This window comes from Tasmannia lanceolata, unplaced genomic scaffold, assembly GCF_043159265.1.
Source record: "Tasmannia lanceolata isolate RefF3 unplaced genomic scaffold, GAP_Taslan_0.1 ptg000007l, whole genome shotgun sequence".
In the NCBI taxonomy this organism is placed as follows: domain Eukaryota; kingdom Viridiplantae; phylum Streptophyta; class Magnoliopsida; order Canellales; family Winteraceae; genus Tasmannia; species Tasmannia lanceolata.
The window spans coordinates 3,696,862-3,708,909 of NW_027518684.1; the positions used below are offsets into that span (position 1 = coordinate 3,696,862).

Here is a 12,048-nt window from a genome sequence, read left to right on the forward strand (position 1 = left end):
GTCTCACCTTAGGGTTCGCTTTCATTCTGTCAGGTTTCCATGGGAAAACATGGTCGTATTAGTTTTTGGGACATAAGGTTGATGTACTGTATCCTCTTAATGTTAACTCTTTTAGCTAATCAGCTGCTAATGGATTGTTGCGTAGTCGGACTAGAGACAAACTCATCGATAGGATTATCAAATGTACATTCCTAAGTACTCTTAAGAGTTTACGATTCACCATGATAATGGATTAGCGGGAGTAGTCGAAATCAGAGATGCTCATTTCTTAGAAGAATCTTCAGATACAAGAAAACCCTGGCAAGTTAATCAAGTTATTGAAAGTAAATAAATAAAGTGATTCAGTCAGCAATGAAATGAAATTTCCCTTGAGTATGTCTTAGTTAGACTACATTTATCAATGCCAAGAGATTTTTTTTTATATATTCTTAATGAAAGTAAAATTGATTTTTTTTTTTTTTTGAATGATAATGAAAGTAAAATTGATGAGTCTTCATCTTATAGAGAAGCTTTCGAATCGAATGATTTGTACAGATAGAAAAAAAGGAATTGAAGAAGAATTAAACTCCATTGAGAAAAATCGCGTCTGAGAGTAGGTACAACATTCCAAGGATCCAATAATGAAAATAAGCATTAAGATCAAATTGTCTAAAGACTAAGATTGAATCATATCTGTCCAAATTACGGATCCTAATTACTCAAAGTCACGTTAAACAAAACAAAAGCTTAAGTAACTAAGCATCTATTCACTAAGGCCCTGTTTGGATTGCTGGAATTTTATGGAAAAGTTAGGAAAAAAATATTTGTAAAATTGCCTACTTTTTGAGCCCATGAGAAAACTGACTTGAACCAACCCATTGATTTTTTAGAGGGAACTTCAATTTATGATTATTTTTCTTCTAAATTGACCATAATCATATTATTTTGAGAATTGATTTGGAGTGCAAAGTTGATTATTGTACTCAAAATTAAGGCCCTGTTCGTTTTGTATTTTAAGAACTGATTTCGAGTCCAAAATTGATTCTAAAAATTAAATTTTGAGTCCAATAATCAGTTTTTGACAAAAGGGCCTAAAATTCTCAACTTGGGTTGGGTGCCATATCACCAAAATCCCATGTTTAGTTACCATCAGAGTAATGAAATCTCTGAAGACTACCACAGATGTCTCCTGGTTGTCTCATGCTTGTCTGGTGACATAAATGCCGGCAAACTCCCAACAAAATCCAAGCAAAAGGTGGTTTTTTGCTTGGATTTTCTTGAGATTGATGCTTTTTCACTCCTTGCTATTTTTCTCTCCACTCCTCTCTCTATATTGGCAATGACACTCCGCTATCACTGCCTCTACCAGTTGACAACCAAACTCTACTTACCACTATTCCTTTTTTTTAGGATAGGTAAGCTGGGATTGAACTTCCAACCTCCAGGCTGGAGAAAAAAACCTTGACCATTGAGCTAGAGGCTCAAACCTAGCTGAACCTAGGCTTTGCCGCAATAATAGGATTTGGATTCTTCAAGAGCTCAAGGAAAAAGCCTACTTAATTGTGCTTGGTTTGGCCTTCCTCGAACTCGTCAGTCACAATCTCTGAAACCCAATTCCAGTTGGGAGATTTGGACACGCCATCACATGCTTAAATTCAACACAAAAGAGTGCATTTAGTTTCTCTACTTGCAATGTAAGTGGTTTTGTCTGTAAGTGTTTGTCTTGGGACTGAAAGAAGTATCTACACACTAACACTACCTCTGGTGCAGTTTTTGAATTAGTAGGAGGCTAGTTTTCTCCTAGGCACAACTTGCAATGGCTCTACTACAGGCCTATAGGTTGAAAAGAGTAGAGAGGCCAAGAGAAACTTTTTGAATTTGGGTGCCGTTGGAGAGAGGCAAATTGGGAGGAGAGTTGCTTTAGATTGTGGGATTAAAATGCTTCTAAAAGGGTGATGAGGAATGCAATGACGCAATTGGGATTTTGATGGGGAAAGCTAAAAACAAACTACCCAAAATCTTCGGCACTTATAATTTGTAAATTGTTTAAGGAAGTCACTTTTAGGCTCCTTCCTAAAAGACACTTAGTGGGGCCTAAATCTGACTTATTTACATGATCGGATCCGTTGATCAATGGCAACTTGATTTGTATGATCCTAGGCTGGTGACCCATAAAGATTCGACCGAGTCCCATTTAGGGTTTCCCCAAGAGAAGCTAAACCCTTCAGTTCTTTCTCAGGTATGTGCATTTTGAAATAATGTCAAAATCAGGGGGGTTTATTTATAATATAGAAATGTTATAGGGACTTCATTATGATAACCCCTTTTAAGAATATATTGAAATGACATTCTTTGTAACCAAGATGTGATTAGGTACAAAAGTAAGAAAAATCAGTTCATAAAAAAAAAAACAGATTTGCTAGGCAATTTCACAGATCAAGCCATTTCACGGTGACTTTTGCATGAGAGAACAGCCACGCAGGCTCACTTTTTAGCAGATTTTGTCTTATTCATTTAATTCATCTGAGGTGGCTGTTCTATTCCGCAAAAGTCAACCACAAAATGGCTCTCGTGAAATCGCCTAGCAAATCCCTAAAAAAAAGTTTATAATTCAAACCCTAGAAATGGGTAACAGTCTGTTTAGTACACACTTCTCTCATTGGCTTAGCCCATATATAAGGGAAGTCTAAAATAATTGGAGTGTCAATATCAAAGCAAAGGAGTGTAGATTTTGTGACAGAACAATCTTGCATTCCTTCATCTAAGAGCATGCGCGAAAGCATCCAGTTGTCGCTTAATGCAAAAGTCTCCACACTTTGATAGTGATTATATTCTCCCCCTTTCTTCCCTGTGGCACCCCCAGTAGTGTATTTTACACTACAAGAGGGTGGCCGAGAAAGAAAGGGGAAGAATATATCATTTCCCCCAACTTCAGTGATACTGCCAAAATACAAAGACTTGAGAATGTGATGAAGTGAAGGGCCAGAAATAGCTGCAACAATAAAAGGCTCAAAAGTAGGGGTGTCAATGGATCCAGATGGTCCGATGGATCGTCCGAATCCGAACGTTAATGAACAGGATCTAAACATATGAATAGGATCCATGGGCATATTTTGGATCATGAAATCTGGGATATGAAAATTTTTGAATTGTGTATGGGCACGCCACAGATGCCCATTGGATAGTCACGATCTGAAATGATTAGTTTTATTGTTTACAAGCATTATTATACACATAGATTAAACATAAATAAAATTTTAATTTAGCTGAAGAAAATGCATAGAGACACACTAATAATGGACTGCCATTCTATCTCTTTTCAAAAAATTAATTGTTTACTTAGCTTAGTGAGACATAATAGGACACTCCGATGGACGGTCCGAATTAAAATGGATCGTGATTATAACGTGGAAAGTAGGATTCGAAGAACAATCAGACTCCGACCCGACCGATAAGGAATTTAAATGGATCGTGACTATGACATAGGTGGATCCGACCCGAAGTGGATCAGTTGACACCCCTACTCAAAAGCAACCATAAAAAAAAGCTAAAAAATCTCTCTCTCTCTCTCTCTCTCTCTCTCTCTCTCTCTCTCTCTCTCTCTCCTCAACCCACCCCCTATAAATACACAAGCTACATAGCAGTATAGAAAATCAATTGCACTTCACTAACTACATTGTTGTGTTGCAACCCATAATCAAGAGTGATGGCGTCTAAATCTCTCCTCTTTCTTTCCTTGTTTCTAGTTGGAGTGGCGGTGCCGATGGCCCAGGCCCAACTCGGGGGCCTAGGGGGCCTCCTCGGCCTGATTAACATCTCAGGCACTGTTTTTTGCACTGCCAATGGTAACATGGGTACCAATGGCCAAGCAACCCCCGCTTTTTCAAGTAATTAATCTAATCACCCATCATCAAAACATTCATCTATCGCACTCTCGAAGATCGGATACCATTAGATATAAACATGTTAGATGTTCCAAATGCAGTGTTAAATAGCAATTAATGAGTTAATTGCCTTTGTTAGCTCTCTAAACACATCATATATAGCATACAACATTTTCCCACAATAGATAATAGAAAATTTCCCATGGTGTAGTTTATTTTAATTCCATGTTTTAAGTGTTATGTAGTGTTAAATGAAAATCAATGACTCAATTGCATTCTTAGCTCTCTAAACCATATATCATGTGTATCATTGAATATTTTCATACAAATGGTTATTAGACATAGTAAAAAATATCTCTGATTTTCTCAAAATATCATGACTTTATCGCACCATTTTGATAAAATGACAAAAACCCAAAGCAATCCAGCGATTTTTAAAATATCATGATTTTTTCATTTTTACAATTTACTTTGAAAAATATCGCAAACATGTCGTGATAATTTTATGATATTTCTATTTTATATTTTTCTTAGATTTTATATTTTTATATATGCTGGCACTAGCATGTTTTTATAATTGCACTAACTCATCTTGTCTTTTATTTTTTAAACAGCTGTCAGAGGTTATTACAGTTCCCAAAAAGCTCTCAAAAACTAGTTAAAAAAGAAAAGACAAGATGCATTTGTGCAATTATAAAATCATAAAACATGGTAGTGCCAACATCAGTATCCATATATCTCTTAACAGTATTTTTTCTAGTTTTTCCCGATATGAACCCAAGAGTAATCAAAAGATTTAAAGTTTCCCATGATATACACTTCTCGAGAAATTCTCGGATGCAAATATTTGTGACTACGTTCTTATAGAAGAGAAAATTTGCTATGAAGTAGTACAACATCTAATCTGTAGTGTATTGTTAGCTCTCCAATCACAGATTATGGGCATGTTTGGCTACCATGGATTATTTTTCCAAGAAATATTAACTTACCCAATGGTGAGGGAGGGTGGGAGAGGGAGAGACACGACAGGGACTGAGTGAAGAGAGGATATAAGAAAAGGCTGACAAATAAGGAAACAAAAAATTCCACTCAAAACATGATTTTTTCCCCTATTTTCTAGTCATCACCCTCTACTCATTCATGCTTTCTTAAGTCTCTCTCACCCTTCCTATCCCTCTCTCACCACTTGAAAAACTAATTTCACATAAGAAAAAAAAAATCATGGTTGCCAAACATGGCCTATGTATATCATGGAACATTTTTCTTCAAATTGAATTAGAGGATATAAAATTTCCCATGAAGTAGTATTCTACTTAATTCCATCATTTTCCTTTTTTTTTTCAGATGCCCTGGTGCAACTACAATGTGGGGCCTCCAAAACGGTGGTCTCGAGTGCAACCACAAATGGGTCCGGAGTGTTTTCGATCTTGCTCGATCCGATCACGATGCTTCTTTCGTCGCTCCTGAACAATTGCAATTTGGTAGTCAATACCCCTCTGTCTAGTTGCAATTCCGCTCTTCCGAGCACCGGAATTCTTCAATCGCCTTTACAGTTTGTTACCAGGACCCTCGCCGGGCTTCTCAGCATCGTCAACCTTGGCGCAGGCGGTTTCAACTTCCTTCCTGGTGTTCTTTAAGCATTGGCAGTAGTAGCTTGATGATGAAGAAGAAGAAGATTAAGCTCTAATATTTCATTCCAAGTGTTTCTTTGCTTTTAAGGGAATAAAAAAGACCGAGTGTATTTGGTCTGTTAAGTTATCAATATGTCATTCCTAGTGCTTCTTTGTATTTAGGGGATAATAAATAAGATCAACTGTGTTTGATGTTGTAGTTTATATGAGTCTGTGTAACACATATTTATTATGAATAAATTTGAAGAAAAAAACATGGTGTTTCTAGAACAGCTCTCATTATTTAGACTAGAGGAATACCTAATCGATCTGCCGCTCGTATTGGCTGATAGTAGGATTTACCGAGCAACAAAGCTTTTTTTTATTACTGTATAAGTCAAGGGAATGCTTACAACAACATGGCTTTCTATGGTTACCATGTGGGGGGCGCTCCCAATGTTTTGAGATTTATGAACTTATTTTGAAAAACAGCACTTGAAATTGTATGTTTGGCGGGCAAAGTTTGTTAGTGATTTTGCATTTTCAAAATCATGTATATTATATGTTTTAGTGTTTTGGAAAATGTTTTATCAAAAGCGTTTGGGAAAAAGAAAATATTTTCTTAGAAATATTTGCTTTTACAAAAGGATTTAGAAGTGTAGTTGAAAAGATAGTCTCGTACCGGATGAGAGACAAGAAAGAGAAGGGCTTATAAAGCACTACCTTTTCTAACTCTTGTTGATTGCACATTGGGTTGAACCCATGGTTGGACCCGCGGGACGGTGCAACGCACCGTTCGCACACGCGCGCGCGGCGTGGGCAATGGCCAATGGGCTATAGGACGCATAGTGGCGCTTTTTTTTTGACGCACTTTGCACTTCGCACGTACACAACGTCGCGATGAGCGATTGGAGCCTTTAATTTTTCCAGATTTGATCTGCACCATTGGATCAAGATGAAGGTGGACCGGTCGGATGGGTGGGTCAAATGGTTCGCAGGCCCATCAAGCCGAATGGTTCAGTTGGGTTGGGCTTCGGTTCGGGCCTAACGGTGGGCCCGTTTCGGTTCGGGTCTAACGGTCGGCCCAACGGGCCCATGACTCCAACGGTCAAAGGGTGTGATCAAATGGGTTGTGTCCCTTCCCCTAACGGTCATGTGCCAAGGGGGTGCGATCCATACCATAGATGGTTGCTCTAACGATAACTGGGTTGGAGAGAGGTTTTACTCAAACCAACAGTCACCTCTAGAATCGATCAGGACCATTCAATATCAATGGGTGCGATCTAACGGTCAGATTTCAAACATTCTGGAAAGGTGTTCTGTAGAGGTGTTTTTCACACTAAAAAGACACCAGATGGTCTATAAAAAATGTGCAAACTTCAGTCATTTCATATAGAAATCGAATTGGCAATTCTGACTGACTTTACACTCTCTTCTACACTCCTACAAAAATCCCCAAGTATTTCTACATACTGTTTTTCTTTTGTTTACTGTTCTAGATACTGTTTTTTCTGCAGAAACAGAATCTAGAGATTTCTCTAAGGCTTGAAATTTCGGAAGGGCATTTCGGGTTTGATTCCGCTAGTGTTAAGCGTCATCAAACATTAGTAGGGCTTTCCTACTAGGCTTCATTGTATCTTAGAGGCAATTCCCTGATCTCCTTTGCACACTACTAGTGGGGGCGAATCTTGTCTTAAGGAAAGTGATATCACGCCTTGAAGCAACAAGTTTCTGTTTTCTATCATCAACAGTACCCTCAACAAATTTTCCAACAAAGTTTACGTGAGGGATGGTGAGATGCCTCAGCTACGGTAAAATGTGCCAGCTGCGGAATTCATCGACATTGTGAGTTTGATGGGACTTAGAAATGTCTAAGTAAGGTGTTAGGGAAAAATATCCCAGCTGCAAAATTTATCGAGCATGTGAGCAGGGGGTGGAGCCAGGAATTTACACTTAGGGGGCCGGAATAATGGTACTATAACAAGTTGGACTGAAAATTGTGAGTCCAGAACCAATTGCTGGACTCAAAATAAAATGAGAATTTGAGTCAAATAATTGGTTTTGGACTCAAAATTCATTAGCATAATATTAAACGAACAGGACCCGGCCTAAGCATTATCGGGTCCTAAGCATTATCAAAGAATAACTTAGCAGACGCATCCAAAACCTCCCTTAAGAACACAAAAACAGCGGAAAAAAAAACTCTCCACAACCACAAACTCTTCCATTAGGCCCTGTTTGGACTGCAAGAAAAATATTTTTCACAAAACTTTTCTTGGGGAATTTTTTTCCTTTCCATGATTTTAAGGGAAATAATGTAATTCCTAAGACCCTGTTTGTGATTCCTGTTTGAACTCCCACACCCTAGAAAAGCCAATACCCTGTTTGTTTTGGATTTTTAAGTCCAAAATCCATTCTTGTCAACATTGGGTATTTGGGATGCGGTTGTAGATTCAAATTGAGTCCAGAATCAATTCCACATTGCAAAATTAGGCCCTGAGCCGTAAACCTAAGTGGAATTCACTAGGCCAATGTAGCCAAGTGAGAGTGATGTTACGGTAGTGGCCACATGGCCTAGCTGTAACGGTCGGGGAGTGTACATTTCATGGCGTTGCGGGATGGGAGCATAAACAGAACCAAGAAATAAGGGATATGGCCCTTGTATATTATCACGGTAGAAGGCACTGGCACCAAAAAAAACTCCCCAAGATTGGTTACTTTGGAACCCCTTTCATCTTCTCTTGTCATCTTCTTCTCTTATCATCTTCTTCAACGTAATGAACAACAACACGAGCTCTCTTCCTTGGTTGTTTGTGCGCTCACAATATAGGACCCCAGCTCTTGTAAAGTTACACTCGAATAAGAAAGGGGAGTGATAAATCGACCCCATATATCTTAAATCGACCCCTATGTGTCTTTCTCTCACCTCTTTCTCTCTCTAACACAGAGGAGAGAGAAAGGCACATAGGGGTCGATTCATCACTGCCCTAAAAAAATTGCTACATATTGACCTTGTGGTTAGATTTGTACACAAGTCTTCACAGAACTTATTTAACGGTCACTCAACCACTAGGTCTTAATATCTGATATTTTACTGCCAAACAATCATACCCAACATCTTCCCCATCCCTTTTCTTTCTATTTTTTGAGTTAATCTCCAAGAAAGTTGACACCCAGGGTTGAGCCTCTAGCTCTAGCTCTAGCTCAATTGGTAAGAGGTCTCTTCCTCAACCAAGAGGTCGGAGGTTCAATCCAGCTTACCTATCAAACCCAAAAAAAAACAGGGAGAGAGAGAGAGAGAGAGAGAGACCCATAAAACAAACCACGAGAGCGAGACCCATAAAACAAACCTTCAAACCATGAACAATAGCAAACCCTAGGCACAAATGGAAAGAAACAATAAAATCAAATGGCACCACTCAATGAAACAACCATGTTAACAAAGCCTAATCAAGTACTAGTTACAGAAATTCTAAGAAGAGACTAAGGTGCCGTTGGACAACCATTCTCCGCCCTCATTCTTCCGTGTGGTGAATAAGAAATCCCAAAAATCTCTGAAGATGAAGTTCAGGCAACTGGCCCGTTCCGCCTGTTTCTATCTTTTCGTCTCTTATTTTGCGCCTAACTGATGGAGATTAATGAGACCTTCCAAAGCAACTCTAATCCAAAATCAAGAGAATCTTAAATAAAATACCCAAAACCAGAAATAATATGTTGAAAAGGATTACGCAGAATCAAACTTTAAAAAAAAAAAAGGAGAAAGAAAAGACAATACGAGTTCTTCCGAAAAAGAAATTTGCTTTTGAAATTGAGATGAGACGATTCAAAAAATGATCAATGATATCAAGGTATATTGTTTCCTGCTTAGACTGAAAAATCGAAGGGAAATTGATGTACCCTCTATTCAAAAAGGAGAAATGCGCCGTCGCCCAACACAATCAAACCCACAACCGCACTGCGGGCACTCCTCGAAATTGTCCAACGAGAAGCTGGCGGAGGTGATTCCGACAGAGAACTCAAGGTCATCACCGCTCCTCACGACCTCCACAATGTTGAGCCATAAGAAGAGAACCTTTACACTTATGCCAGTGAGATCTCTAAGCCGATCCTTGGCGATATAGCCGTTGATGGTGGACTTGTATCGGAGTTTGTAGGAACCTTCAAGTGAGAAACTACAGCTACCATTCAAATACGCAGAGAATTTTCCGCTATTTCGATCAAGATCATAGCCCAATGCACCTTTGGGAAGAATTCCTATGGGGAAATCATACTCTTGTAGAGCTTCGTAGGCCGTCGACGTGTTGTGAACCGATATGGGTTCGACCAATTCTGCCGTGCCGACTAGCCATAGCCAGAACCAGAGCCATAGAAAGGTTGTTACAGTCATCTCTCTCTCTCTCTCTCTCTGTGTATGGTTTTGTTATCTTTTGCATATGTATCTAACGGTCACCCAACCACTAGATCGATCCACCTAGTGAAGACCGTGGACTAGTAGATGGCCAGGCAGAGCGTGCATTTGGACTGTTCAACATAAGGAATTTTAAATGATACATTCTCCCCCTTTCTTCCATGGGCCACCCCTTTTAGTGTAAACGGATGGTCGTAATTACACTAGATAGGAAACCAAGATAGGGAAAATATGATGCGGCCGGCAGACAAATTTGAATTCGGCATATTCTTATTCGGATTCCTATGTGAATTGAATATAAAAAACTCTAATAAAAATTTTAGAGGAATGCTAAACTGAAGGGTGCCCTTGCAAAAACCAGATGCAAAGGGCGCCCCCATTGGATTATTAATGCCCTTTGATGAAGTGAACTATTGCGTCTGGTTTTGGCACTGGCACCCTTTAGTTTAGCATTCCTTAAATTTCTAGCATTTTCCACTCATCTATTACACCCAGGTTCCAATTCCGCCCTCCCTATTATTCTATACATTCATTTCCTCATTTTCACCCCTTTTGTTAGTCTTTTCTTAAATGCCGATTCCAGTACCTGATTCCGACAATCCAAATGCATCACCGCGGTAATGGTGTTTCCACCCCCATTTCCTCATTTTCACCCCCTTTGTTAGTCTTTTTTTAAAAAGGGATTTTTTTTAACAAAGGATTACCACCAGCATGCATTATTTCTTAAAAACACATGTAGTCTCGTACAAAAGTTGACCCTGACTAAGAAAAAAGACCAAAACATACATTGTTTAATGAAAAGAATAAAACAGCCCTATTTTGAATGGGCTTCCAACTGTTTGTTACCTAACCAACACGCCAAAAAGCTCCAAAGCTAATGAAATGCGTTAAACAAGGCTGTCCCTTCTATACCAGGATGGGTCCCACTGAATCCAATACCTAGGCAGGCAGGACCCCACTGGGTCCCACCGAGTCCAACACCTTAAGGACCGTCAACAGATTTCCTCTTGAAATGGATTCTCGTTGAAGTTTTAGAAGGCTGGTAGCTTCAATTTCATTTGAGAACTGATCTACTTCAATGTCAACATAAGGACTCATGCTCTCAAATAAATCAAATTTCCTTCACAAGGATGTTTAGTCGATACTACTTTAGAGAAATTTACTTTGATTAAGCTAACTATTGTTGTGAATTGCACTGTCCTATCACTCAGAATCGACCATGTGACGTGTTTTAAATGAAAAATGCATTTCTGTTATTCTATATTTGCCGCAGCTGCAACAAAGGTTTATAAGAGAAAACTCTGAAGGGGTAAAGAAAAATAATTCTAAGTTACAATTTTTTTCAAGAGCTCAAAAGCTTCAACATCTCTAAGCTAGGGTTCATGTGGAAATTATGGTTTTTTTGTGACTAATGTCGAAAGACATGGTGAGGAATGACTCTGTGGATAATGATATATACCTTTAGCTGCAATTCAATTGATGCAAAAGCCCAGTATAACCTAATTGTTTGACCAATTGTCAGCATAAATTATAGACAAAGCATTCAATAAAGTTGATAAACCAAACAGTTAAATCATTCAACCAATCGAGCCTTTAATCTGTTAATAGTTCTAGTAAGGAGAAACTAAAGTATATACACCCATCTACAATCAACTGCAAATTCCCTGCAAGTAGTTTAAATAGATCCCGCATGTGATTTTGTTTTAAGTGTAGACATTTCATCATCCACAGCCTTCTCAACTATGAGAAAGTGTCTCAACACGTACAAAGTTAATAGAAGAAAAAGATATGTAATTTTTTTTTATACAAGGAGATAAATTATCAAAGAACACAAAACTACCAATTGGATCCAGAATACAAGACCCCTTCACCTTTACAAACAGTTATAGGAACATTGGAAGTAGTATAGTCGAGTAAATGAATCAAACTTTGGTTTCGGTCCGAACTGCGATCCCTGTGGAAGGTTAAGTACTTCGTGGAATTTTATGGAAGTATATTAAAATCTTCTAACATCGTGGAAGTTTATGGAAGTCAATGGAAATGACAGAAATTTAAGATGGAACTTCAAGAAATACTAGCTACACACTTGGAAGCTATCACATAAGGCAACCATCCATAATGGTTTAACAAAGTAGTTGTGGATGTCTAGAATAGTCACGTTCATTCT

The 12,048-nt window shown here is 38.6% G+C and overlaps 2 protein-coding genes across 2 annotated transcripts; one reads left to right on the plus strand and one right to left on the minus strand.

The window, feature by feature from the left end:
- Nucleotides 1–3,645: 3,645 nt before the first annotated feature.
- On the plus strand, nt 3,646–5,698 carry LOC143880813 (phylloplanin-like). Its single transcript, XM_077383792.1, has 2 exons — nt 3,646–3,866; nt 5,208–5,698. The coding sequence occupies exons 1-2, from the start codon at nt 3,686–3,688 to the stop codon at nt 5,498–5,500; spliced, it is 474 nt and encodes a 157-aa protein (XP_077239907.1). The 5' UTR covers nt 3,646–3,685; the 3' UTR covers nt 5,501–5,698.
- A 3,115-nt stretch (nt 5,699–8,813) lies between these two features.
- LOC143881483 (uncharacterized protein At5g01610-like) lies at nt 8,814–9,899 on the minus strand. Its single transcript, XM_077384567.1, has 2 exons — nt 9,371–9,899; nt 8,814–9,132 (listed from the first exon to the last, which is right to left on the minus strand). Exon 1 carries the CDS (start codon nt 9,858–9,860, stop codon nt 9,378–9,380), a length of 483 nt encoding a protein of 160 aa, XP_077240682.1. The 5' UTR covers nt 9,861–9,899; the 3' UTR covers nt 8,814–9,132; nt 9,371–9,377.
- Nucleotides 9,900–12,048: the final 2,149 nt, after the last annotated feature.

What these genes read in the sequence shown, in the direction of transcription:
- LOC143880813 (XM_077383792.1), top strand. Translation starts at nt 3,686, where the DNA reads ATGGCGTCTAAATCTCTCCTCTTTCTTTCCTTGTTTCTAGTTGGAGTG. An exon ending in AGCAACCCCCGCTTTTTCAA is followed by an intron (nt 3,867 to 5,207) that starts GTAATTAATCTA and finishes TTTTTTTTTCAG; the next exon opens with ATGCCCTGGTGCAACTACAA.
- LOC143881483 (XM_077384567.1), bottom strand. Translation starts at nt 9,860, where the DNA reads ATGACTGTAACAACCTTTCTATGGCTCTGGTTCTGGCTATGGCTAGTC.